Source organism: Trichoderma camerunense, assembly GCF_050948025.1.
Source record: "Trichoderma camerunense strain CBS 138272 chromosome Unknown V8C40scaffold_19, whole genome shotgun sequence".
In the NCBI taxonomy this organism is placed as follows: Eukaryota; Fungi; Ascomycota; class Sordariomycetes; order Hypocreales; family Hypocreaceae; genus Trichoderma; species Trichoderma camerunense.
The window spans coordinates 286,257-311,369 of NW_028145351.1; the positions used below are offsets into that span (position 1 = coordinate 286,257).

The window sequence follows — 25,113 nt, forward strand, 5'->3', positions numbered from 1 at the left end:
ATTTCACGATAACACCGTAATTCGTGCATTAAACTGTCACCAACCATGTCGAAAACGTCTGTACTCCAGGAACCTCAGCCACCAATTCTCAAACGTGACGGCTTTCAACTCCGCAAGGGAGTGTTCAGTATTGACGCCATTGATCGGGTTGAGGGATCGCGTTTACATGAACTGTTCAACCCTTCGACTCTCAGACTCAAGCGCGATCAAAAGGCTGCGACAGAAGAAGCCCGCCGGTTGTTTAGAAGGCCATTTTTCGCTGCTCAATTAAGATACTATGGCGTCTATTTCCCGTCATCAGCGAGCAAGCTAGAGCTACAGGCTCTCCTTCAAGATGCAGTTCGTCAAAGCAAAGTAAAACTTCCCAGTTCCGTGTACATTGATCAATTTTACTACCTGGCTTCACATGATTCCGTGGTATCACCATTTCTAATTCGCCAGTAATTACAGTGTAACCACGTTCCTCAGTCAGTGGCGGAATTGGAGGCTTCGATGCGAGCCGACTATGAGCCTCTGCAGCAGAAGTGGGAGGCCGACTGCGCTGCATGGCGCGCGGAGATGAAACGAAGGGATGATGAAGCTTTTGAGCGTTGCAAGACACCCAGTGAAAGGGCAGCCTTTGATCCCCAGAGATTCATTGACATGTACTTTTTGACGGATGGGGAGCCGGATATGGCTAAAACCACAGAAGCGCTGGCTCTGGACGGTTTGGATAGAGGATGGAAATTGCAGGATGCCGCCAGGAAAGTCCCCGGTCTACATACCTGGGGAGTGGGCTATCTGGAAGCTCGCAAGATCTGCATCGATGGAACCGTGAAGAGGTTTTTCGATTGGCAAAGAGCATAATGGATCGTCAGGACGAAGCTAACAGAGCTCAGCAGGAGGCATTGTGGAAAGAACAGCTAGAAAGGCACCAGAAATATGTTGATCAAGTGCAGTCAAAAGGGGCAAACGGGATGAATCAGCACTCTGAAGTGTTCAATCTTGATCGCTGTCAGGGTTCTTACGTTGTCCGCTGCGATGAGATTACAGAAGGCTGGCTGGACACTCTAAAGGGACATACACTCACTATGGATATATCCAGCGGCAAAGGAAGCACGCGGCGTGCGGCTTACGATTTTGGTATAATAGAGGGGACCATGATTCTCAGCCTATCCGAGGATGCTTTCCAAGCATTAGACAGCCTGTATTCTGAAGCCTCTTCCGGAGATGAGAACGGGGAAGACGAGGACCAAGACGACGAGGACAAGGATAGAGACGATACTGATTTGCAAATTTCTACCAACGGAAAGAAGCGCAAACCGGGTAATGACCTACAGGCACAAGGTACAGGACATACCAGTGCAAAGAGACGCAAGACCAGACTCCTTCCATCCCCATCTCGCCGTGTATACTTCCGGCTTCATGGCCGTGAGACTGGAGAAGGCGAGGTCCTTCCCTATCCCGACTCAGGGCACATTGATTACCTGAGCGACGACTGCACAAGCTTCGCGGGCGTGGTATATGCCCTCACACACGTTGGTAACAATGTCGAGTTTCGGGGCTACAGAGTGTCTGACAAGCCCCGCGTGAAGCCAGAACCATGGGAGACATTTTTATTTGGGAGGTATGGGTTGTGAAATACGCTGGTGAATGGACGGGGTTGATACATGTATCCTGGGCTGCCAACTGTTGCGTTTCCCTCCCTTGCAATTTATGCACATACAGTCAAGTATTAGCCGCAGTTGGAGGTGGGCTGCGAGTACTAAGCAGGCGGTCTTTGACCAAGTTCTTCTCCGCAAAGTCAATTGTTTGACAGGAGGCTTTTGTCCCCCCTGCGGCAGGTGCTGAAGACTATATCACCGAATCGCCGAATCTCCGTTAGCATTCTTCTATAGCATTCATGTGTCATGTGTTATTCATGACTGTCACCTTCCTTCTATACAGTAATCTTTTTCACCAATAAAACATTCATCTCCTGAGAATCGGCAGCCTGGAATTCATATTTCATGCCAAACACATTACCCTCAATGGCAGGACAGACTCCTCTAGGCCAGAACATATTAGACCATAGATCACAGCTCCAACCCATCCCCCATTCGCTTATCTGCCGAAAACTGGCTAGAATCGTATGCTAAAATGCTTAATACCCGCAAATTACATGCGGTCTAACCGTTGGATGACAGGCTAAACAATGATCGAATGAATGCCGACCTCGTCGGACTTGTGTGCGGTCTCCGCCCGCTCAAGCCGCGGAAAGATCTCTCTTCTACCGCTAGCTGTCTCTTTTAGTCGTCTCCTTTTCAGGTTCTATTTGATTTCTGACATCATAATTTTAAATTATTCTTATTAAGCGGTAGAATTAAAACCCCGAAAACCAGCCAACGTGTCTAGTCTTCTCTCATCAGGTATCATGCTGTGTATATGGCTAAGCATATCTCTTCAATCATTAACAGTATCACCTCTTCATATAATATGTAAAAGAAAGAAAGGTGTACAATCCCATTTCACCTGGAATAATGTGGCCAAGAAGCTGAACAAGTGTCGTCAAGCTTTGTTTTGAGCTTAAATGTGAATCTTGAATCAAGCATTTCTACACCGTAGAGCCCTGCAAGCCCATCTGCACCTCCAATTCTAGGATTAAGAAGTGCTTGATTAGTATGAAAACAAACCTCTAGCCGAGTAGCTCTTGTGAATGCCGACTAGGCACGGCATTCATCATTCAACCTACTCTGCGTCGTCTGTTCGGCAATCTGTCATGCTTGCCAAGCTCTGGTGTTTCAAAGGTCTTGCACTAGTATAGTATATATTTGCGAGAACTTGCAGAACCCACCAAGCCATGCCTAGTAGCTTGTTATGCTGATGCCAACGGGCCATTGCCAGTGCGACCCTATTACCATTCGATTCTTACATCTCGCAAACGGAATAGGCAACCGCTGGCTTTATACGGATTGTCGTCGGCAGTATTCTGTATATACGTCCTGATGGAACGTTACACATCATAAGTTTAATAAATAAGGATAATGTGAAAATGGCAATTGTTTGGTCGGATCTCGCGCCCCCGACGAGCCCGATGGGCCAGCATGACAGTTGGACATGATTCCTCTAAATATGAATGGCCCAACCCCCCGATTTTAGCATATTATAAGAGCTTTCAAGCATCTTACGAGAAACATTATCATTGAAACTAAGTATTTCTTTAATTTATTCCAATCCTTTCGTAGTTACCGACAATGCGTTTCGCCGTGGTTCTCGCAACGATGGTCGGGCTGGCCGTTGCCGTGCCCAAGTCGCCTCTTTACAAGAGACAGTGCTACTCCCAACCCCAAGGCTGCTGTCTGAAAACCACAAATTGCCAGACTTGTTATGAACAAACTGTGCCTTTTCCATGCAACTGTGAATGCTTGGAATATGGAGGCTGCCCCTGCACTGGGATTGACTATGATCTGGACCCCCCGCAGTGTATCCTCTGGAGCGCTGGGCCTGACGGACATGTGAGTTGAAGATATTTTATACGCTCTATTGCCGAGTTTTCTATGGCCATGGCTAACTGTTGATGTAGTGTTAAATTCATCACCAATTCATGTAGCAGCAAAGTGTTGGGGGGTGGGCTCATTTCGGCGGAATACACTGCTTGTAACTTCAATGGGTTCGAATCCGTGCCAACGCACTCGACTACAACACGGTAGCACTTTCAGACTTCAAAGAGAGTTTATGTTACAAATAAAGATACGCAGAGAAACTCAATGTTGTTGGTCCATGGAATGTTGACAAGACCTTGTTCCTTGGCATAAACCGCGCACGTGATGTAGGCAGCTTCCCGTCCTTAAATTCACCTCTTCATTCTCTTCGCGATCTTCTTCTTCTCCATCTACTCTTCCGATCCTCAAGGTGAGCAACATGTCGACACCACTCAACTTCCACTGGCTTCGTAACCACTTCGATACAGAAGATGAGGCGCTGCATGCATGCATCCGTGACGGCAATCTTCAACGACTTCAGCAGCTACTGGGTGCTTCGCCCGCTCCGGACATCCAATATGATTCTTATGGATTCGGTCCGCCAGTTCATTTTGCTTCATGGTGTGGCAATTTGGAGGCCGTCGAAATGCTTCTAGCGGCTGGCGCAGATCCTCTACTTGTGAGCGAAGGCCAGGATAGGCTCAGAGCCATCGCATACGCTGCTGCAAGGGGTCACCGAGACATCGTCAAGCGGCTCTGGAGTTTTTGCCCACCGGAAGTTCATGTGCGTAGAGGCAGCCAGTATACATCGTGCTTCATTATGGCGGCCAATCAGGGACATGCTGCTATTGTGGAAGATTTGCTAGACTGGTGGGATGGTTGGCCACACGAGTTGAAGTATCATGCACTGGTTGGCGCTGCAGTGCGATGGCGCCTTGCGGTAGCTACTCTGCTCTTACGCAGAACATCATTTGAGCAGTCCACTCTTCAAGAAGCACTGCGGCTGGCTACATATCGCAGAGCCTTGGTGACTGACGATGACAAAGGACATCGCGAGGCCATTGACTTCTTGAACCAGCAACTCATAGTTGAGTTGTTGATTGATGCAGGGGCAGATCCGAATGAGTGTCCAAACAACACACCACCCCTTATATACGATGTCGCCTCTGACGCAAACCTTACCGGTGTGCTCAAGTCTCTGCTTGAGAAAGGCGCAGACCCCAACAAGACCGACAGGTCTGGTAAGTCTGCTCTGCATGTTCTTGCTGAGCCGGTTGCAATAGCCGGTTCGATCAGTATATTTGGCCGACCGATGCCTATAATGATGAATGAGACTGCGATTCGCCTCGTGTTACAACACAAAGGCTCCGTTTCTCAGCCAGACAATGCAGGTGAGTGTCCCTTACACTGGGCTGCTTATGGACTAGACTTGCGTCTCTTCCGCCTATATCTGTCATCCTGTCCAGACCAAAGCCAAGAGTCTCTGCTTCAGTTAGCAAATCATCAAGGGGAGACGATGCTTCATTTTGCTGCCGCCGGGTGTCACATTGAGGTGATGGAATTTCTGATTGCTCAAGGTTTGGATGTCAACGCAACCAATTTCAACGGCTGGACACCCTTGATGTGCGCTCTAATCCCTATCGACCGTCGGTATTATCGGGTCAAGTCGCCTGTCGAAGCGATACAAGCAGCTCAGTTTCTTCTCTCTCACGGCGCCGATACTAGTACCGTGACAGAAGAGGGCTTGACGCCGCTACATGTCCTCTCCCTGCATAGCGATAGCGATGTCAACGGTAAAATGGCAGATTTGACTAGAAAGTTAATATCCCGCGGTGTCGACCCCGAAGCTCGTGCTCGTTTGTTGAGCCCAGAAAGCAAGGCTATCGCGCCCTCTCTCGGCCTCCCCTGGGGCCACCGTATAAGAGGCGTCATGGCAAATCCGCCAACTCACAACATGGTCATACAGCCCGCACTGGCGCCGTTGTACTGGGCAGCCGAGCGCGGCGCTGTCGGTGTCATCAAAGCACTATTGGCTCATGGAGTTGATGTTTCATCAATGGACGACCAAGGTATCTCTGCCACAAGAATGGCAGCCGAGTCAAAGTTTATGAAGTGGCAACCCGAGCTTGCTGATACTATTATTAAGCTATTGCTAGCTGCCGGCGCAGGATTTTAACGTATTTGTGTAAGGTTTGTTTCTATCTGTGTGATGTCCTGCATGACGGTGGGACAGGAGAAGGTAAAATACATATGAGACACGGTAAGATGAATACTTGAGCATTGAATCATCCAGGACCATGCGAACCTACAGTAGCGCCATTTCAATTGACTAAAATCATGTTTCTTTTTGTAAACGATCCTTTAGGGTGATGTGTAGTGAGAGTCACAGGGTATGTATTGTGATGATAAGACATTGACTGCAGTCACTACTTGCTCACTTTGTGGGGCAGTTGTCGATATCCGCTGGCATGCGGATATAAGTAACGAGCTTCAGGTTGGCTCGATAAGCAAAGTAAAAAGGACAAAAGCACACAATGGGGCAGCTTGACTAATACATTTCAAAACATAATTGATGCCAATACAAGGACCTTGCTAGCATGTACACACGTAAGAGCCTGCGATATCAACTGCGGTAAGCACATGTGGTGAGCTGAGATGTCACTATTTTGGCCTGTAAATGGGCCGGGCCAGGCAGAATCATATCTGCCAATAACGCCTAGAAAAATCCAGCTGGGCTATCAATGACAGCGCGCAACAATAGCCGAGCTTCTCTCGAATTTGTCTAAACAACGTGCTAGACTATGACATAACTGAATTGCCGAGATACAGTGTAAGTGTCATAGACCACCCATAACACATCGTGGCTACCAAAGCCCTCAAAAACATGGCTTGAAATCCAATGGCCGAAACATAAAATGAACCCATAACTATAACCGTTAATTTATCACTATTCTTTTTTTCTCTTTCGTTCCTTTGCCCCTATCATGCCATCATGAGGACGAAGGGAAAGGTCCATGGACGAAGGGATCGCCGTCTAGATGTGGGGATCGCCCATCTGCCGGTCACGTTTCCCATCATGTGACTTCTGCAATCCGCTCTCCGGAAGTCCAACTAGTCAATCGCCGCCGCACTTTGAACAACCGGGCATATCCTCCAAACACAACCCCCAGCCATTGCGGCCTCAAACCACATCACAGCAACCCGCAAAACACACAAAGGAGCGCCTCTCCCTCTTCAGCATCACACCGAACAAATGGCCCTCCTCCGACACACCGTGCGCGCGGTGCGATGCGCCCGCAAGCCGCTCGCCATCAACTCGCGAAGCCTCTCCATGACGTCCCGACGACAAGGCGGCCACGGCAACGAGTCACAGTTCGAGCCCCCCTCGGGATGGCTCTGGGGCATCAAGCCCGGCGAGAAGCCCGAGCCCGAGGGCTGGGAGTGGCCGATGTACCTGTTTGGCGCCAGCCTGTTGGTTGCGGGTGTTGCTCTGGCTTTCAAGCCCGATACCTCGTGAGTTTTGCGGCCGTTGTTTTGCTGCGTTCAGGGACGAATCCACGATATCTTTGCTTCCGCGGGACTTGTTTTGTCATTCTTTCCGCGGAGGCTTTCTAGGATGGGGAATTGGGACCGTGGAAGTGGAAGATATTGTTGGCTTTGTTGCTGCGCTATTTTGATTGTGGAACATGCACTGACTTTACGATTCATAGCGTCTCTACCTGGGCTCTTGAGGAGGCACGAAGGAGATTAGAAGCCGAGGGCGTTCTGCCAGACCCCTCAAATTCGGAGAAGAAGAACTAAGGTGTGTGGCTGGTTTGACGACGTGGGGGCGGTTGACGAGTCGGGTTCATGTTCACATAGAGGAGAGGAGGAGGGGAAATGGTATATCAGACTCGGGGAAAGGGAGTGGGGTGGGAGCATCGTTGGAAGTTGCCAACATGTACATGTTTACGGCATTTTATTTTCCTGGTTTTCTATCGTTACTAAAGACATGGTCCCTCAAACGGCACGAATATTAGACTGGGTTGTTGGACAAAATGATTCATGATTGCACTGCCAATGCTCAATATGTGACGGCAAACTTGTAATACGCTAACCAAATGGTTTCCCGGTGTCTATTTTTTACCCCTTCTTCTTCTTATACCCCTTACACCTTGACGCTCCACTCGTGCTCAATGTCGCCGTACTGGATGGCCTCCATCCACTCCTTGATCTTGAGCGCAATCTCACCAGATTCTTCAGTCTCCTTCAGGCCACAGTCAACGAGCTCGCCCTTCCATGAGATTTTCCTGATAGGGCTGACAATAGCGGCGGTTCCGGCACCAAAGGCCTCCAGCAGGCGGCCCTCCTTGGAGGCCTCGGCCAACTCTGCCATGGTGTACTTGCGCTCGCTAATCTTCCAGCCCTCAGGAGCAAGGCGCTCACGGGCCAGCGCAAGAACAGAGTCTCGAGTAACACCCTCGAGAATGGTGCCATCAAGAGGAGCAGTGACGAGCTCCTTCTGGCCGGTAACCTTGTCCTTGATGGCAGCGAACATGTTCATGGTGCCGACCTCAGTGACGTACTCCTCCTCGCCGAAGAGCCACAGGTTCTGCTGGAAGCCACGGCTGGCAGCCTCCTGCTGGGGGACAATGCAAGGAGCATAGTTGGCACCAAGCTTCTTGTCACCAACACCACCGGGCCAAGCGCGGACGGCGTAGTTGGTGGCCTCGAGAGAGACGGCCTTGAAGCCGGTGGGGTAGTACGGGCCAACAGGAGAGGCAATCACGTAGAGCAGGGCAGAGCCGGGGGCGCCAACACCGAGTGTACTCTGGGTACCGATCAAGGTAGGTCGCAGGTAGAGGGAGTAGCCTCGCTGGGCAGGGATGAAGCGAGAGTCGAGCTTGGCGAGCTTGGAGATGAGCTCAATGAGGGCGGTGGGCTCAAAGGTGGGCAGGGCAATTCGAGCCGCCGACTTGTTGAGACGAGCCATGTTCTTGTCAGGGCGGAAGAGCCGAATGTCGCCATTCTTGTCCTTGTAAGCCTTCATGCCCTCGAAGCACTCAAAGGCATAGTGGAAAACACAGGTGGCCGGATCCAGAGACAGGTTCTGGTAGGGAGTGATGCGAGGCTCAAGCCACCCATCGTCCTTTGTCCACTCAATGGCAAGCATGTGATCTGTAATGAGTTGTCAACCACGATGTATCTTCCATGCACATATAACACAGAAACCCACCAGTAAACTCCTTGCCAAAGACGAGGTCCTCGGGCTTGAGCAACTCCTTGGGCGCCTTGGTCTCCTCCACGGCAAGTCTTGAAGCATCCAGAGGGCGCTGTTTTGAGTGAGAGGCGGCCTCAGCCTTGATGCTGTAGAAGCGGGCGGCAGGGCGATACGCAGGAAGGAATCGCGAAGCCCGGGTTGCGCTCAAGAGCGCCGTTCTGGGGAATGCTGAACGCATTGTGATTGTGAGTAAGGCTGATGTGGATTTTCTTTTTGAGGCCCAGCGGGATTCCAGATATATACAGCGGCAGATGATTCAGAAAAGTATAAGACCGCCGGTTCCTCACTCGAACAAACGCGGTTGAACTCTTTTTACCCAGGCAACCTCGCCAATTGGACTTCTGGACAAATATATATACGGAATTGTCAGAAGGAAGAGGAAAGATCGCGAAGACGGAGAGGGTGGATAAGGATAAGGCGAAGAGTAAACTAACAGCCCGGAGCGGTACCGGACTTCGGGCTTAGTCGTGCCTGACGGAGTACATCGTGGGTACTAGAGTCATACGCACTTATACGCCCTCGCGTGCGGTACCTGCGAGTTAGCGCCGGGCTTGTTGCTGAACAGCGAGTCTTGGTGCTCTACTAGAAACTGTAGTACGTGAATTACTGCAATGAGAAATTGCCCGGAGATGGTACAGCAGCCCGAGGGTACCCGCGCAAGCCGTAGCAGGCCGCTGATGTTAGTGTACTCGATGCATTGTCACTTGCTGGTCTGGGCAGAGACAACGATGACAATGTCGAGGAGTCACCGATATAGGAGAAGCGTGGACTGTAATGGTTTGATTACACTCATCTGCGTTGTTGGTGATGTGCAAGTTTGGCTAATTGGGTTTCGGTGAATTATATTTTACAGATGCCAACTCTTTCTGGGTAAAGTACCCAACACTGCGTACTTCAGGGACTGAGTTAGCAGTTACTTGGCAGTTTTGTCTCTTTGTATGCACGAGTTACTAACATCAATCTTCTTAGTCAGAAGCCTACTAAGAGCAACTGTGGCTTGCAGTCGTGGCGCAGTTGCCGCCAAGCTGCTTGATAGCATCATGTTATCAGTGGCGTGGCCAATAGCAGAACAGCTTCGAATAGCATCAACCTGGCTCCATGCAATTCGGACAATCTCCAAAACGCGTGTCATCGCTCAGCCTCGCCCTCTGATTTGACCAAGCGGCAGTACATACGCAAACCCTCCCGCTGCAAGAGCCCTCAGCCTCGAAATCCTGCTGTACCACTCCAAGTGCGCTGGCGCATTTAATCCGTGCCATCAGGCCGTTTTGGCGCATTCAAGATCGTGTCTCTTTGTTCCGTTTGTTTACTCGCGATGAAATGAAATGATCTCTTAATTACCAAGATTCTCTTTCACGCGACTCATCATGTTTTCCAATGCGCTCAAGTCCTTTGGCAGCACCAACATCAACTCCAACTATACGATATCTCCGAATCCCACATCAACGGCCGGGCCATGGAAGATTTACGATGCGAAAAAGAAATCCACGGGCAAGACGTACAGCGCCTTCGTCTTTGACAAAAAAGCCCTAGACGCACACGGCAGTTCTGTGGGCAAGGGCAATGCCGCATCCTATAAACGCAGCGTCGAGGAGGTGGTTGAGCGCTTGAAAAAGGAAGCGTCCAGTTTGGCCAAGCTGCGGCACCCGAGCGTCCTCGAACTTGTCGAGCCAGTGGAGGAAACAAGAGGTGGCGGTTTACAATTCGTCACAGAAGCCGTCACTGCGTCGCTGTCAGGCTTGCTACAAGAAAAAGACGATCAAGAACGTTCTGGCCCCGGTGGACGATCCAGCCGATACGTTACAGAAGATGCCGACGGTGTACGCAGAAGGAGGGAGATTGAAATTGACGAGCTGGAAATTCAAAAGGGCTTATTACAAATCAGCAAAGCATTGGAGTTTCTACATGACAATGCAGGACTTGTTCACGGCAACCTGACGCCCGATGCAGTCCTCATCAATGCCAAGGCATGTCCAACTCTTCTACATGAGCGTTATCGTCCGCAGGCTTCGACAACTAACCATGTAATAGTCTGATTGGAAGATTAGCGGGCTGTCTTTCTGTAGCCCCGCGGACAACTCGACCAAGCCTACCTCGATCCATGGCATTAGTCTGCATGAAGTTCTTAACTTGGACCCCAGGTTACCCAAGTTTGTCCAATTGAACCTCGACTACACCTCTCCAGATTTCGTCATGGATAACAACCTGACCCCCTCTGCCGATATGTTCTCACTCGGTCTGCTGTGTGTGGCTCTATACAATTCACCCCACCAGTCGCCAATAGAGTGCCATGGAAGCCTTTCTTCGTATAAAAGGACGTTTTCTTCCCCTTCTACCGTCCCTACGACGACCAACAACTATCTCTCGTCTAGACCACTGCCCAGGGATTTGTCAAATCATGTGCTCCCAAAGCTCATCACAAGGAGACCTGCGCAGAGAATGACAGCCAGAGAATTTCAGCAGAGCGAGTATTTTGACAACGTCCTCGTCTCTACAATCCGGTTTCTGGACACCTTCCCTGCTAAAACTCCTAATGAAAAATCCCAATTCTTGCGAGGCCTTAACAAAGTCTTGCCCTCTTTCCCCAAGTCGGTTCTAGAGAAGAAGCTTTTGCCGGCGCTGTTGGATGAGATGAAGGATAAGGATCTTCTTTCTCCAATCCTCCAGAACGTCTTCAAGATACTCACCCTGCTGCCGGCAGCGCGGAGAGCGTTCAGTGAAAGGGTTCGGCCCGCCTTGAAGGCTGTCTTTGTGGAAAACGCAAAACAGAGCCAAGAGAAAGATCCTGCCCGAGATGCTGGTCTGATGGTCTTCTTGGAGAACATATCAGTAATAGCAGACAACAGTAACGGCGGGGAATTTAAAGATGGTAAGCATTCTCATTTGCCCTAAACTTGATTCGATCCAACGTATGACTGACACGAGTGTTCCAGACGTATTACCAGTTATTATAGCAGCCATCGAATGTCCCACTCCTGCAATCGTTGATGTAGCTCTGAGGAGCTTTGCCGTTGTCCTACCCGTCCTGGACTTTAGCACAATCAAGAATGAGCTGTTCCCCGTTGTTGCCGCAGTATTTAGTCGAACAAACAGTCTTGCTATCAAAGTCCGCGGTCTTCAGGCTTTCGTCGTCCTCTGCGGCGGCTCCAACGATTCCAGTGCAGACGATGCAGGCCTCAGTGGCTTGGAAGGAACCAAGAAGACCTCATCGTCCAGCGCTCTGGATAAATACACCATGCAAGAGAAGATTGTGCCCTTAGTCAAGGGCATCAAGACAAAGGAGCCCGCCGTCATGATGGCCGCGCGGGACCTGATGTATGTGGTCGGGCAGACAGCCGACGCCGATTTCGTGGCCATGGATATCCTGCCCATCCTGTGGAGCATGAGTTTGGGACCGCTTCTCAACCTCAAGCAATTCCAGTCTTTTATGGACCTCATCAAGACACTGTCACGCAAAGTCGAGGACGAACAGACAAGAAAACTGCAGGAGCTCTCTGGCTCCATCAACGGATCTACAGCCATCAACGAAGACTTCATGGCGTTTGGCGGAGTGACTGGAACCGCGTTCGATGCTACAAACGGCAACGAGGATGACTTTGAAGCGCTGGTCAAGGGAAGAACCGGAGGCAGCTCGAGTGCCGTAAGGACTCCAAGCTGGGAAGACTCACCGCATGTGGCCGCCGCCAGCGTCAGTCGATCATCAACGGCAACTCCCCAGACTCCGTCCTTTTCTTGGTCAACTCAGCCACCCATGAGCCCTCCCGTGAAGCAGCCAAGCACGCTCCAAAGCCAGCAGCCTTCTTTCCGCACCGTCACGCCTGACCTCAACCGCTTTGAAGTCATGACGCCCAGCTCGACACAGTTCAGCCAGCCCTTGCAGCCGACGCAATCTAGTTTCCAGCAAACGCCGGCGCAGCAGTCTGCACCAAGTTTCGGTTGGTCTTCTACCGCTTCAACTACAACCAAGAGCTTCACACCGCCGCCATTGGCATCAAACTATTCTTCTACAATGTCAAACTCCAGCTCCGGTTCCGCGTTCGGCCAAGGCATGACCAGTTCCATGTCCAACATGTCTCTCAACTCGCTTAACGCCCAAAGACCCACGCTGAGCGACTCCCGCGGCTCATCGTTTTCCCTCGCACCAGCACCGGCTGGTAACTCGATGACAACTCCCTCTTCTTCAGGACTATCAGGATTCAGTCTCGCGCCACCGCCAGCAGGTTCGCAAAACGTATGGGCTTCGAGCAGTCCGTCTCAACAGCAGAAACCAATGGGCTTTGGTGGAATGAGCAACAGCTCGATGGGGGCCGGAAGTTCCTTCTCAAGCAGCATACCTCAGCAACCCCAGCAGCAGCAGCAACAGCAGCAGTCAAAGTCCGGTCTAGACAAGTATGAAAGTCTGATTTAGCGTAGTTTCATATGTTTCTTCTTTCTACTACCCAATAATCTGCAATTGGGAATTCACATAGGACTGAAGAGAAGGGGTGTAATTTGTACAAAGAGGGTGAGGGTTATGGAATCGCCTTGTCTGTCAGGTAAATTTGGTAATTATCTGCACGGATGAGGTCGAAAGCATCACAAAAAGGTGTAATTAGACAAGGCTGTGCAGTATTCTGCTGCGGGAATGCATGTGGACTGAGCTATATATAATGACGCTGATATCTACATACCATGTCTGGAAACGAGGGAAGTTGCAAAACAATTAGATACCATGGAATAATGAAAATTGCTCTAAGAAGGAGAAGTAAAGATCTGAGAAAAACGAGCTGTGATTTACATATTGAGTGAGTGATTAGTATCTACGATCGACACGCTCAACTTGTCACGCTACATAGAGTTTCGACACAAAGTTTCCCTATCTCGCCTTCAATACGAAAACAAAAAAACAATTCGGAATGAAATTACTCATCGCCCCGAACCCAAAGACTAATCATCAAACCCGGCTGCCTCCACCGCTCAAGTTCAATTCCTTTCACCTCCGGCTTGCTTACGCCCCCTCATCCTTCAGACGCACCGCGCCATCTTATTCCAGTAAGGCTGCTAACAACAAAGTTCACCAGAGCCCACTAGCATACCTCAACAAAAAAGGCAAAAAATGACACGAGAGGGGAAAGATAAAGGATTCGATTAGAACCAGTCACATCATTGTATTCTCATCATAGTCTCAAAATCTCTATGTGGGAAAGTACATGACAACTCTAGAGAGGTCTTTCTCGTCATGCCCTCCCGTATTAGCGAGGCCCCCTCCCATTCTTGTGTATATGTATCCCTAGTGAAAACGACAGAATATTCTTTGGGGCGGAAAAATTGATGCCAAAGCTCGCTTGACATGCTCACGAATTAAACAATTGTAGGCTCAAGGGGGTAGAAGAGAAGTTGATAGAAAACAAACGCAGACACAGAAACAAAAACAAGAGCTCAACGTATTGCAGAAGCGCAAACGGAATAACATAGGAGATCCGGAACGCCGAATGTCTTTTAAGCGGACAAGGCTGGAAATGTATCGGCTGAAAAGAAACTGGCTGGGAGGTGAGCGAAAAGAAAGAGAGAAAGAAAGAAATAGGACAACAAGACCCCCGTCTTGTTCACTGAAGCATCCACCGGTTCCATAGCTGAACTCGTTTAGGCGCTCTTAGTTCCCTTGGCTGGCTTGCCCTCTTTGCCATTTTGAACAGGCTTGCCATTCTTAACATCGCCATTTGGAGAGGCCTTGCGACTCTTGACATTACCGTTTGGAGAAGCCTTGCCATTAACATCTTTGGCGTCCTTGCCGTTCTCCATCTCCTTGGCAACTTCGACGCCAGGCTGGTTCGTTGTAAAGACATGGCGGCTTGCGTATCCTTCCTCTGTGCGCACATCAATCTTCTGATCGACCGGCACCATCTCGTGAACCAATGGCCAGTTGAGCCGCTTGCACAGCTCAGCAACCACGACGTCGCAATCGCCCAGCAAGTCAATGTCAAAGTTGATGTGGGAAACAGCCTGGCGCGAAACGTAGATTTGCGGGATATGCGGCGGGAGAAAGCTGACAATCTCGGACACGGGCGTGACCTTGAGCGACGTGCCAATGACAATCACCAGATCGACCTTGTCACGGTCGTTTTCCGTCAGACGCCGTGAGAACTCGTCGGGAAGAGCTTCGCCAAAGAAGGTAATGTCGGGCTTCATGACGCCAGCAGTGGGGATGTCATACTCGGAATTCTCTTCGGAGCTGTCATTGTCAGCCCAGCGCCGCCTCTTCTTCTCTGCACCTGCAGATCGCTTTCGCTTCGGAGCACCAGAGGCCTTGAGCGACGAGAGGCATCTGGTGCACTTGGGGATCTTGCCGGCCCTAATGTCTGGGAAGATCTTTTCGCCCTGGATCTGGTAGTGACACTGGACGCAGCTGGCCGTGCCAAACGAGCCGTGACACTGAATGAGCTTCTCCTTGGGCAAACCCGCCTTGACCTCGAGATTGTCAATGTTTTGCGAATAGTTGGTGAGCAGCTTGCCGCGCTCATGGAGCATGGCCAGGAACTTGTGGGTGGGTGTGTAGCGCTCAGTCGCCGGAATGATGTCCTTGGCGACAGAGTAGAAGATGGTAGGATCTTGCTTAAACACCTCAATGTCAAATACCTCTTGTGGGTCGTTGAGGCCTAAATGCTCCAGCTTGGAATACAGACCAGTGCCCTGGGATCGGAAGTCCGGGATGCCCAGCGAGGTGGAGATGCCGGCGCCCGTGATGACAATGATGTTTTGGCACTTTTCGATGAGCTGCACAGCGTCGTCGAGGGTGTTGTAGCGATGCAACTTGGCCCGCTTGGACAGCTCTCGCGTAATGGCCAGCGACAAGAGGCTGAAATAGGCCTCATCCGGCTCGCCCTCGAGAAAGCCAGGCGGCCGGATGCCAAAGGCGCTGAGGAGCTTCTTTGCGCTGTATCGACCAGCATCAACAGTGCGCTGACAAAAGACAGCAGGCCCCTGTTCACGCAGTTCGCGACGCAATCTACATGCCTCTTCTGGAGTGCAAGTGTCTGGTCCTGCGAGTTGGAGAGTCAGCACGGGGGATTCCATCACGACAGATCAGGTCATGTGTAGTTTCGAATCAGTGGCAGCAACCAAAGGAGGCAATTTCCGGCTATCCCCCAAACTAGTCGCGCCCATTACTGGCTTCGGGTATTGCGTAGTGTAGAGATTGAAGCCACCACAATAACCAAAAAATTAAAAAATAGAACAGAATGAAAAAGGCACACTGAGTCTCCCCAACGCTCCAAAGCCGAAATGAGGCATTATGAGTCAACTCATGACCGTCATTTCCGATGAGAACAACAACAAACAACGCAGAATACGGTAATATGTGCAGAACATGATGCTGAGTAAAATAAAGGTATGGGGTGGCAACTTACTACCAGAGAACACTCCACTCTCATCCGTCAGATCCTCGAGCGCATCTTCAAACAACGAATCCGTCTCCCATGAGTCGCGCACGTCTGCAACTCTCTCCTCAAGTTCGGCCAGCGAGACGTGGACGGTGGCCTCTTTGATCTCCTCGAGCGTTGGATTCTCGGGCAGCCGATCAAGGGCGTTCAACTGCGCCTGGGTTCGCTTGGGAAGGGTCACGCCCTTTTTGCCTGCAGGCGCTCGTTTCATTTGGAAGACGAAAAGTTGATACTGTTTTTGGCTGGTATCTTGCGCGTGCGTGGTGGTGTGATTGCCTGTCGAATTTCTTGAGATTCGATCCACAAGCCGGCACACGTAGAAGTAAACTTAAAAAAATAGAAAACAAACAAAGGAATCAGATGAGCTCCAGTCGGGACAAAGAGAAATAAAAGAAAGAAGAAACGATTATGTAAAAGAAAAGAAGAAAAGACAAAAAGTAAGAAAAAAAATAGTCTGCGAAAAAGGTGACAGGCTGTGTTTGTGAAGCAGGCAGACAAAGAAGGAAAAAAAGATGGCGAGGTGTGAATCAGAGCGAGTTGTGGAACCGATCCGAAAAGTTGCCGCGACAATTCGCCAAGAGGCAGAGAGTTGCCACGCGTTGAAACGGCGATGATGAAGTTGATGTCGGAGGCGGGCAGGGATGCTTTGCTTTGACTTTCTTTGTTGCTGCTATTTCCTGGTGGTCTGGGATGACCGTATCGAGTTCGGAAAGCTGACAAGACAATGACAGACAAGCAGACGGGCAGACAGTCTTACGCACCGCGTCTAAAAACAGAACAACGGGCAGAGCGTGAGACCGGGGCAACTGAAACGAGGAAACAAGGTCAAGAAGCCCAAGATTAAGGTCAAGGTCAAGGTCAAGGTCAAGGGAAGAAGAAAGGGAAGAAGAACAAGGTAGAAGGACGGAGAAGGAAAAAACGGTTGGCTGCAACAAAAAGATGCGAAATGGTCTAGATTGAGTCTTAAAAAAAGGAATTAGAAAAGGCTGAGATTTGGCCTGTCCGTGCTAAAGGGAAAAGGGAAAAGGCCAAGGGGGGTGGAGGGAGGAGGTACATATAAGGATGTACTGGGTCAGGTAGGTCAGGTTAGGGAATTAAGTTAAGGTAATAGACAGATCAGAGCTCGAGAGAAGGACCGACCAAGATTCTCCATCTGAGGTGATCATTGGGTGGCCAGCGTGGGTTTTATCTATTTTATTTCCATTATCTCACCATGTACCTATTCTATTGAATCTTGCTGCCTTGGTGCCTTGCCTTTTCTTGGCCAACGTGTGAATCAATCACAAGGTATCACATCATCAACCCGAATTCTATCCATTTCTGCTTCTTTGTTCCCCTTGCCTCTCCTTCTGGCTTCTCACAGCCGTCCACGTATCTCGCCTGGACTCGCTCTAGTCTAGTCCAGTCCGTTCCGTCCATCAGACCAAATCTCCTTGAGCCAACTAGTGTGATACATTTCGAGACATACATACAGACTAAGACGCACCGCAAAAAGCACCACCCGGAGAGGTGCATCCATGGCACGGCACGCACTGTCCAAATAATGCTCATCCGAGTCCTTGGTAGATCGATCATTGTTACCGTCTTATTCATCGTCGTCATTTTCACTAATGCCCTATAAGCTCTCGTGTCCATTCATTGGAAACCACAGCCATGTGCATCTCATCTAAACAGCCTCAAGACGAGGGAAAAAAAAAAACTCCCAAGCATCAATATATGTCAAGATATACAAAGGCCGCCACCCTCGTCTGTCTCTTTTTTGCCAAACCTGATCTGTCACCTCATCATGCTTGCGTTTGCGTTTTGCCTTTACTCAGAAAACTCACTCAGCCGGCAAGCCACATAAACTCATTTTAATTCCCAAGTCCTTTGTCCCCCCCTAACTAAAAACCCAGCCAGCCATGAAAAAAACAACCGCAAACAAACAATGACTAAACCAGCAACACACAATAAGAAGAAGGAAGGAGTAAAAACGTCATTAATGAATAACAAATCATCAATCTCCCTCCAAGTCCTAGACTCTCTCTTTCTCTCCTCCACACGAACCACGACAAGGAGTACTTAAGTAAACCGATCATCCCCCCGACACGAAACGCCGCCACACCTAACACAATAGGAATGCACTCACAATCAAGCCCAGTAACCCACAAGAACACACGCACACAAAAGAAAATGACGGCACACGTGTTTCGACCCGAGAGATGTTGCTCCCTATCTGCTAATACCCGACCAGGTTCCGACCCATGCTCGGCGCCCCCCCAAAAAAGTGGCCTTTATTTTATCATCATTGCCGTATCCAGCAATAAACCCAACTTCTTGCTTAGCTGCCCCATTTCTTACTTTACTGCCCGTATTTCGACCTCCACTTTCTTTTCTCCCGTACTACGACTTCCGTTTTCCGCCCAAAGAGCAGTGTGTAAAGAGAGAGAGAAAAAGACAACTGAAAGACAAAATAATTTCAGATTTTCATTTCCGTCTATCGACTTTGAATTCATACCAATGATTCTTCATGTTATCAAGACGAGGCTCTCTATAAGTGATATATACCTCGGTCACCCATCCATGTAATAAATGATCCTCTCCCAAGTAAAACAACCCTTACCTTTCATGTTACTTGCAGCATACCCCAAGTCAAATACTACAACAGCATCACCACTCGCATACTCACTCAGAGACACACACACACTATTCCTCCCACCACAGCCTAATCCCTCCCAACCCAACCCCTCCATCCCAATCCCAATCCTCCCTTGCGCCATTAGCTGCAGTCTACACTTCCCGTCTGTCTGACACATGTCAACTCTCGAAAAAAAACCTCAACAAAAGTGTCCCAACTACGTGTATTATACAACCCTCTCTAGTGTGTATAGTATATATTAGCCTAGCTACCTATTGTTATGCATCCCAATCTTGATCGTTTCTATTTTCCCATTTCACCGTCAATTAAGTTAAGTGTCACTTAAGGACACAGACATCATGAGTCGGGATAATGCCGCAAATCGCCATCCGTTAGATTAGCTCCAGCACGCCAAACTCTCCAATAACCGCTCGGCGACTCCGAATCACTCACTTCCTTCACCCCATGAAATGGGAAATATCATCCAGCACCCCAAATTCGTTATCCAATACCCCAGCGACTGCGTAGAATTCAAGTATTAGAAAAAGATGTAAAGAGAAGAGAAGCCAATGTTCGAGTTCATCAAGTATCTGCTATTATCACTACCTCTTTTCTACCAGCGAAACCGGTTATCCTCTTCCGTCACAGCCAACAAAGTCCGACCGCCACACATACGCATACATAACACAACAGTTTCACATTACTCAAGTCGACATATAAAAGAATAAAAAAGAATTCTGTTCATACAGCATAATAATAGTTGTAGTAATAAAAGAGTTGTATCAAAAAAAAGCCATTACTTTCAATTTTAATTCTCGTCGCATTACCAAGTGAATTTCCGTCTATCAATAATCGAAAGCGCACCCTCTATGCAATGTTTTACCCAGAAAAGAAAAAGAAAAGAGCAAAGGGTGGGAGAGAAAAAAGTGACAAGAGGGGAAAAAAATAAAAGATATAAACAAATCATCATACCCTGGGGGAATCGTATTATGCAAAGCCTTCAACTCCCTTTACGCCTAATTCTGCGCCTCGCTGCTGCTGTGCCCTGGTGCGGGCTTTTGTCCCTGCTCTAGGCTTCCTTCTGTTCCTGCTTGTTGCTGTTCGTAGAGTGGAAACACTTCATCTTCTTCCGGTTTTCGACCGTTTGGCGACCACGACATTCCTACTCCGGCGGCCATAATTCCGGCCATGACGGTCGTCGGTGCAAGCGCAGAGTTGGAGCGCGACCGGGCCGACCGGGAACGTTGTCGCGATACCGGTGTGGCGACGCGCGAGGGGAAGCTGTCTTCGCGACCCTGTGTATCCATCGACGTATTGATGGAGTTGGACCGGGAGTGAGACTGGCTTCTAGACCGTGCAATCATCTCTCGGGGGTGCCGTACCGTATACTTGAGGTTGTTCAAGCGCCCTCCCTTCATGCGCCTGAGGAAGGCAAGTTCGTCACGCACTTCAACCAACGGCTCTGGGTACAGGTTCATTGCCTCGTCGGAAATGGTCAGGCCAGGCACCTCCTTTGAGCGCCGCTTAAAAAACTCCGGTACCAGCTTAACGACAAAGCTGTCGGGGATGAGGCGGATGAGCATGCCAATGGGGATGGACAGGAATCCGAGCACAAGGGCAATGCCCCACATTCCGCCGGACTGATCCTTCTTCGCAATCGAGAAAGCAGCGCCACCCACGAAGACAATCAGGATCTGGCCACCCATCATGAGTGTGCTGATTGCAATGAAGAACCAGTTGCGTGTTAAGCCTTCAAAAATGTTGAACTTGTTATCCAACCGTCGGTTGCTATGGCTCTGTTAGCATGCATCCACAGACGTAGAAAAGAGAGGAGGGGGGAAATATAGTAGAAAATACTTACTTCCATTGGTTAAAGATTTGCATCCACACAAAGGTGTTAAAGACCAGGGTTTCAATGTCCTCGTGAACAAGGTCGTCGCCTCCAACAATGGGTTGAACCACATGGGTACCTCCATAATACAGCAGGAATGTGATTGCGAGCTGGTACAGAGCTTGTCCAATAATCATTTTCCACATGGTCGGGGAGATGATGGAAGAACCCTTTGGCTCGGGCTTCCTGTCCAAAACGCTGTCCTGTGGGGGGTCCGTTGCGAGAGCGAGAGCGGCCAGCGTGTCCATGATCAGGTTAACCCAAAGCAGCTGAACGGCGGTGAGGACAGACTTCTCAGACGCGCTAGACACGGCGGTGACAAAGGTAAGAATGACGGCGGTGATATTGACAGTGAGTTGGAACTGCAGGAATCGCTTGACAGCGTCGTTGACAGCGCGGCCCCATTTCAGAGCCTTGACAATACTAGCAAAGTTGTCATCCATCAGGATGATTGCCGAGGCTTCCTTGGCAACTTCAGTACCCGCGATACCCATAGAAAATCCGACATCGGCCTTTCTGAGAGCAGGAGCGTCGTTGGTACCGTCACCAGTCACGGCCACGGTTTCTCCCATGGCCTTGAGTTGCTGGACCAAGATACGCTTGTCCTGGGGGCTGGATCTTGCAAGCACGTGAAGTCTGGGGATGATCTCCATCTGCTTGAGATCGCTCAACTTGCGGAATTCGGGGCCTTCCATAACCAGGCTATCCTCCTGTAGGATTCCGCACTCTCTGGCAATAGCCTCGGCGGTAATCTTGTTGTCACCGGTAACCATGCGAACGACAACGCCGGCTGACTGACATAGCCGAACAGCCTCGGGGACACCTTCTCGGAGAGGATCCTGGATACCCACCATGCCGGCAAAGGTCATCTGCTGGAACAAATCTTTAAACAGGACTTCACCCTTGCCCTCGCCAGGACGAAGGCCAGGTGGAGGCCAAGATTCGAAGTCTCGGTAGCAAAGACCAATGGTTCGTAAGGAGCGTTTTGCGTAAGAAACAATAAGCTGGCTAATGGCATCTCCATCTTCCTGTGCCAAGGGGGTTACAGAGGCGTCGAATGATGGATCTCGTAGAGTCTGCGAGCACTGCGCGAGCAAGATCTCCGAGGCACCCTTGATAAATAGCCTGTGTGTTCCGCTAGAAAGCCGAATGACGATTCCCATGCATTTGCGTTCCGAATCAAAGGGGATTATCTGTACAGTGGTCGAGTTTTCGCGCAGTTCGCTGACAGGCCCCATACCCAAATGGTCTCTGGCAAAGAGAAGAAGGGCCGTCTCGGTCTTGGAGCCAATGAATGTCTTTTCTCCCTCAATCTCGCCTTCAAATGCTGTCGAGTTCAGGGCAATAGAGTCCAAAAGTAGTTCCCTTACAGGAGCGCTAAGCTTCTTGACAAATTCCGAGACAGGTGTCTTACTATTGCCATCTTCGGAGTCTTGGACGCGAGAGCTGCTAAACTCGTGGTTGACTCCCACTGTTCCGGCCACAACTTGCATTTTGTTCTGAGTTAGTGTTCCAGTCTTGTCAGAGCAGATTGTTGTCGCGTTGCCCATGACTTCACAAGCTTTCAAGTGTCGAACCAGGTTGGCGTCCTTCAGCATGCGAGTGGTAGCAAAAGCAAGAGCCAGCGTGACGGCGAGTGGAAGGCCTTCGGGAACGGCAACAACGACGATTGTGACAACTACGATGAAAATGTTGAGGAAATCCTGTCCCTTTTCAGCCGGAGTGCCGTTATCATGGGGTAATCGGACGAGGAATTCGATGAACAAGACGATGAACAACAATAGACCAGCAGCACCACCGAGCTTGGCAATGTACGTGGCGATGACGTTGAGCTTGTTCTGGAGGGGGGTCGCGTCGGGGTCCTCGTTGAGAGACATGAGAGTCTTGCCGTAAGTAGAGTAGATACCGGTCGACGTAGCCATATAGGTACCGACGCCCTCCATGACGCGGGCACCAGACTGAATAAAGGGGTCCATCTTTTTAAGGCTTTCGTGGTTCTCGATAGCCTCATAGACTTCATCGGCGGCGCGTTTACGAATGATGTCCGATTCGCCCGTTGCCTGAGATTCATCACATTTGACGTCGAAGCCCTCGATCAAAACTCCGTCGGCAGGAATCATGTCTCCAGGCTCAAGGTGAATCACATCGCCAACCATGACGTCGTATACAGACAATTCCATCGTGGCTCCAGAGCGCACAACCTTGATATTTCGATCTTGCTTCTTCCTGTTGAGTTTGGCAAATTGGAGCTCCTTTTGATAATCGTTCAGCGATCCGACAATGACGACAATGGCAATGGCGACGATAATGGCAACACCCTCGACCCACTCGACCTTTGGCTCGTTTGCATCGTGTTTCTGGCCAAAAGTTTGGTAGAGACCGACAGCGAGACTGATGGCGGCGGCGATCGACAAAAGGATCAGCACTTTGTCATTGAAAGTGATCCACATGAGCTGCAGCAAGCTCTTGCCCTTCTTCTCTGGTATCCGGTTATCTCTAAAAATTCGATATCGATCCTGAAACCCTAGCTGTTCCCGACTCGTTTGGGATGTTACGCGGACAGCCTGTGCTGGAGGTGCCAGAGCGTCGCCATTGGGCTTATCGTTCTTCTTAGAAGTAACTTCGCCGAACGTAACGCTGCCTTCTAGCAGGTTCTCCTCTGTGCTCAGACCAGCCTTGCGATCTGACCGCAGACCGCGTTCCAAGCCGCGCAAGCCACCAAGTTTGTAGAAAGCCGCAAGGCTCTTGGGGTTGAACATTTTGTTCAGCTGGCCCGGCGAGAACGCAAAGGGGTTGTTTTCCACCAGGAAATCTTTTTCGGTGTCGGGGTCGGGGTCCAATGCGGCGTCATCTTGCATGATGCTGTCGTTTGTTGGTGTCGTCTTGTATTTGTCGGTTTGTGTCGAGCTGGAGGCGACAACAGTCGTATCGCCTCCCGAGACGAACGAGCGGCTGGCATCCTCCGAATCTACTGAGTTTTGCCGTGATCTTAGATTGTTTGTTGGCACGTTCAAGAATCCGTCCCCCAGCGCAGCAATGGGAGTCGAGACATTGTGAGGACTAGTCGGCCGGCTGCTGTCTCTGATGGAATCAAATGATGCGTCGGTTCGCGGTTCGGGACGTCCTCCTTGAGAGAAGCCGTAGGGCGGCTCTACCATGGTAGAGGGGCTAACCGCGTCGTCTGGAGGAGAGACGGGAGAGAGGGTATAGGTAGGCTGCTGCTGATGCTGACCGTCGTAACTCTGGGTAATCTCTACAATGTTGCTGCTCGAATTATTATTGACAGCAGTCGTGTCAAGTGTGATCGTGGGCCTGCACATGCAGCCGGTCAGCCAACAGTTTTTAACAGATGGAGATGGAACCAGCCTCGCAGGGCTGATTGAAGTACTTACGCTCTCTGCCGGCCAGTTGGCGTAGGAGTTGGAGGCCCCGAGTGCCCAGTCTTGTTGGAGTCGGCCATGGTCAGCACACAGCCGCCTCGTGGAGGCAGCAGGCAAGCTGAGAGAGGGCTCCGTTGCGGTAGAGGTGTCCAGTGGACGAGGCTATGGCGGAGAGGTGAAAGGAATGGCGAGCTCGTGCAAACTCAAGCAGCCGGGCCAGGGGGCGTGATTGAGGGAGGGAGACGGGTTAATATCAAGATTTGTTGGTTTAGCATAAGGAAGTCGACAGGGGTGGCGCGAGGTTGATGGAGAGACGCCGTGGAGGCGTGTTGAGACGGCTCAAAACCAGCACATGGCCCAGGTGAACAAAGCTCTGGGTGAGTATTGAGCAGCAGTATCGAACACGTCTCGTGCCCGGCGGAATGGCTATGCTGGCAAAGGAATGAACAGGCGGAAGAACAAAAGAGACAAAGAAACTCTGCTCCAAGCCCAGATGCTGCTGCCGCTGGCGATACTGCTGTACCAAAGTACTTCCTGTATGGCGTGAGGCAGTGCAAAATGAAGGGGTGCTTGATTGGCGGGCGGACGCCAATCAGATCCACTACAGCCAACCATCTCTAGTGGAGTCGCTAAAAGGCTACAGTGCTAGGCGGTGGTGCTAGTACCTGTTTGACCTTCTTTGTTGGCATACGCGGGTATACGGTACAGGTGCCCCTTGAGGCGATTTTGCCAGCACAGAGGTACTCGCTACCTCGGCTCGCCATGGTTTTCCAAGGCACGACAGGGGGCGGGCAGTCTCTCTGTAGCACTAGACGCCAGTGGCCAAGAACGCCCGGGCGCTGGAAACTCGAGGTGGAAACCCACTGGACCGTCGCTCGGCCAATGCCCCCCTTCCCCCAGCCGCCCAAGCATTCAAAGTAGCGGTGCTCTACTGGAAGAAACCTCCGGAGCACGCTTGGGGCACGGCTTGGAACTTTAAGCATAAGGTACTCGTACATGTGCTTGCGAGTAATGGCGGCAATTACTCAAGTACATACAAGCACTGTGCAGTGCCAGAGTAGAGATTCTGGAAGCTGCAAAACATCCCGACGGATGAGCAGAAGACGG

At 50.4% G+C, this 25,113-nt stretch overlaps 7 protein-coding genes across 7 annotated transcripts; 4 read left to right on the forward strand and 3 right to left on the reverse strand.

The window, feature by feature from the left end:
- Window positions 1-45: 45 nt before the first annotated feature.
- Window positions 46-1,619, forward strand: V8C40DRAFT_269537 (uncharacterized protein; the record flags this gene model as incomplete). The annotated part of the gene is made up of 3 exons (XM_083220095.1): window positions 46-339; window positions 451-813; window positions 882-1,619. The coding sequence occupies 3 exons, from the start codon at window positions 46-48 to the stop codon at window positions 1,617-1,619; spliced, it is 1,395 nt and encodes a 464-aa protein (XP_083069180.1).
- Window positions 1,620-3,863: 2,244 nt separating this feature from the next.
- On the forward strand, window positions 3,864-5,858 carry V8C40DRAFT_254614 (ankyrin repeat domain-containing protein). Its single transcript, XM_083217863.1, has one exon. It carries the CDS (start codon window positions 3,880-3,882, stop codon window positions 5,614-5,616), a length of 1,737 nt encoding a protein of 578 aa, XP_083069181.1. The 5' UTR covers window positions 3,864-3,879; the 3' UTR covers window positions 5,617-5,858.
- A 733-nt stretch (window positions 5,859-6,591) lies between these two features.
- On the forward strand, window positions 6,592-7,515 carry V8C40DRAFT_254615 (ESSS subunit of NADH:ubiquinone oxidoreductase-domain-containing protein). Its single transcript, XM_083217864.1, has 2 exons — window positions 6,592-6,953; window positions 7,151-7,515. The coding sequence occupies exons 1-2, from the start codon at window positions 6,694-6,696 to the stop codon at window positions 7,239-7,241; spliced, it is 351 nt and encodes a 116-aa protein (XP_083069182.1). The 5' UTR covers window positions 6,592-6,693; the 3' UTR covers window positions 7,242-7,515.
- On the reverse strand, window positions 7,374-9,560 carry V8C40DRAFT_254617 (branched-chain amino acid aminotransferase). Its single transcript, XM_083217865.1, has 2 exons — window positions 8,656-9,560; window positions 7,374-8,597 (listed from the first exon to the last, which is right to left on the reverse strand). Exons 1-2 carry the CDS (start codon window positions 8,876-8,878, stop codon window positions 7,588-7,590), a joined length of 1,233 nt encoding a protein of 410 aa, XP_083069183.1. The 5' UTR covers window positions 8,879-9,560; the 3' UTR covers window positions 7,374-7,587.
- A 180-nt stretch (window positions 9,561-9,740) lies between these two features.
- V8C40DRAFT_254618 (kinase-like domain-containing protein) lies at window positions 9,741-13,137 on the forward strand. The gene is made up of 3 exons (XM_083217866.1): window positions 9,741-10,667; window positions 10,732-11,569; window positions 11,634-13,137. The coding sequence occupies exons 1-3, from the start codon at window positions 10,068-10,070 to the stop codon at window positions 13,106-13,108; spliced, it is 2,913 nt and encodes a 970-aa protein (XP_083069184.1). The 5' UTR covers window positions 9,741-10,067; the 3' UTR covers window positions 13,109-13,137.
- Window positions 13,138-14,176: 1,039 nt separating this feature from the next.
- Window positions 14,177-16,868, reverse strand: V8C40DRAFT_84779 (DHS-like NAD/FAD-binding domain-containing protein). The gene is made up of 2 exons (XM_083223515.1): window positions 16,086-16,868; window positions 14,177-15,719 (listed from the first exon to the last, which is right to left on the reverse strand). The coding sequence occupies exons 1-2, from the start codon at window positions 16,327-16,329 to the stop codon at window positions 14,323-14,325; spliced, it is 1,641 nt and encodes a 546-aa protein (XP_083069185.1). The 5' UTR covers window positions 16,330-16,868; the 3' UTR covers window positions 14,177-14,322.
- A 2,583-nt stretch (window positions 16,869-19,451) lies between these two features.
- V8C40DRAFT_254624 (uncharacterized protein) lies at window positions 19,452-24,454 on the reverse strand. The gene is made up of 3 exons (XM_083217867.1): window positions 24,019-24,454; window positions 20,597-23,938; window positions 19,452-20,523 (listed from the first exon to the last, which is right to left on the reverse strand). The coding sequence occupies exons 1-3, from the start codon at window positions 24,084-24,086 to the stop codon at window positions 19,752-19,754; spliced, it is 4,182 nt and encodes a 1,393-aa protein (XP_083069186.1). The 5' UTR covers window positions 24,087-24,454; the 3' UTR covers window positions 19,452-19,751.
- Window positions 24,455-25,113: the final 659 nt, after the last annotated feature.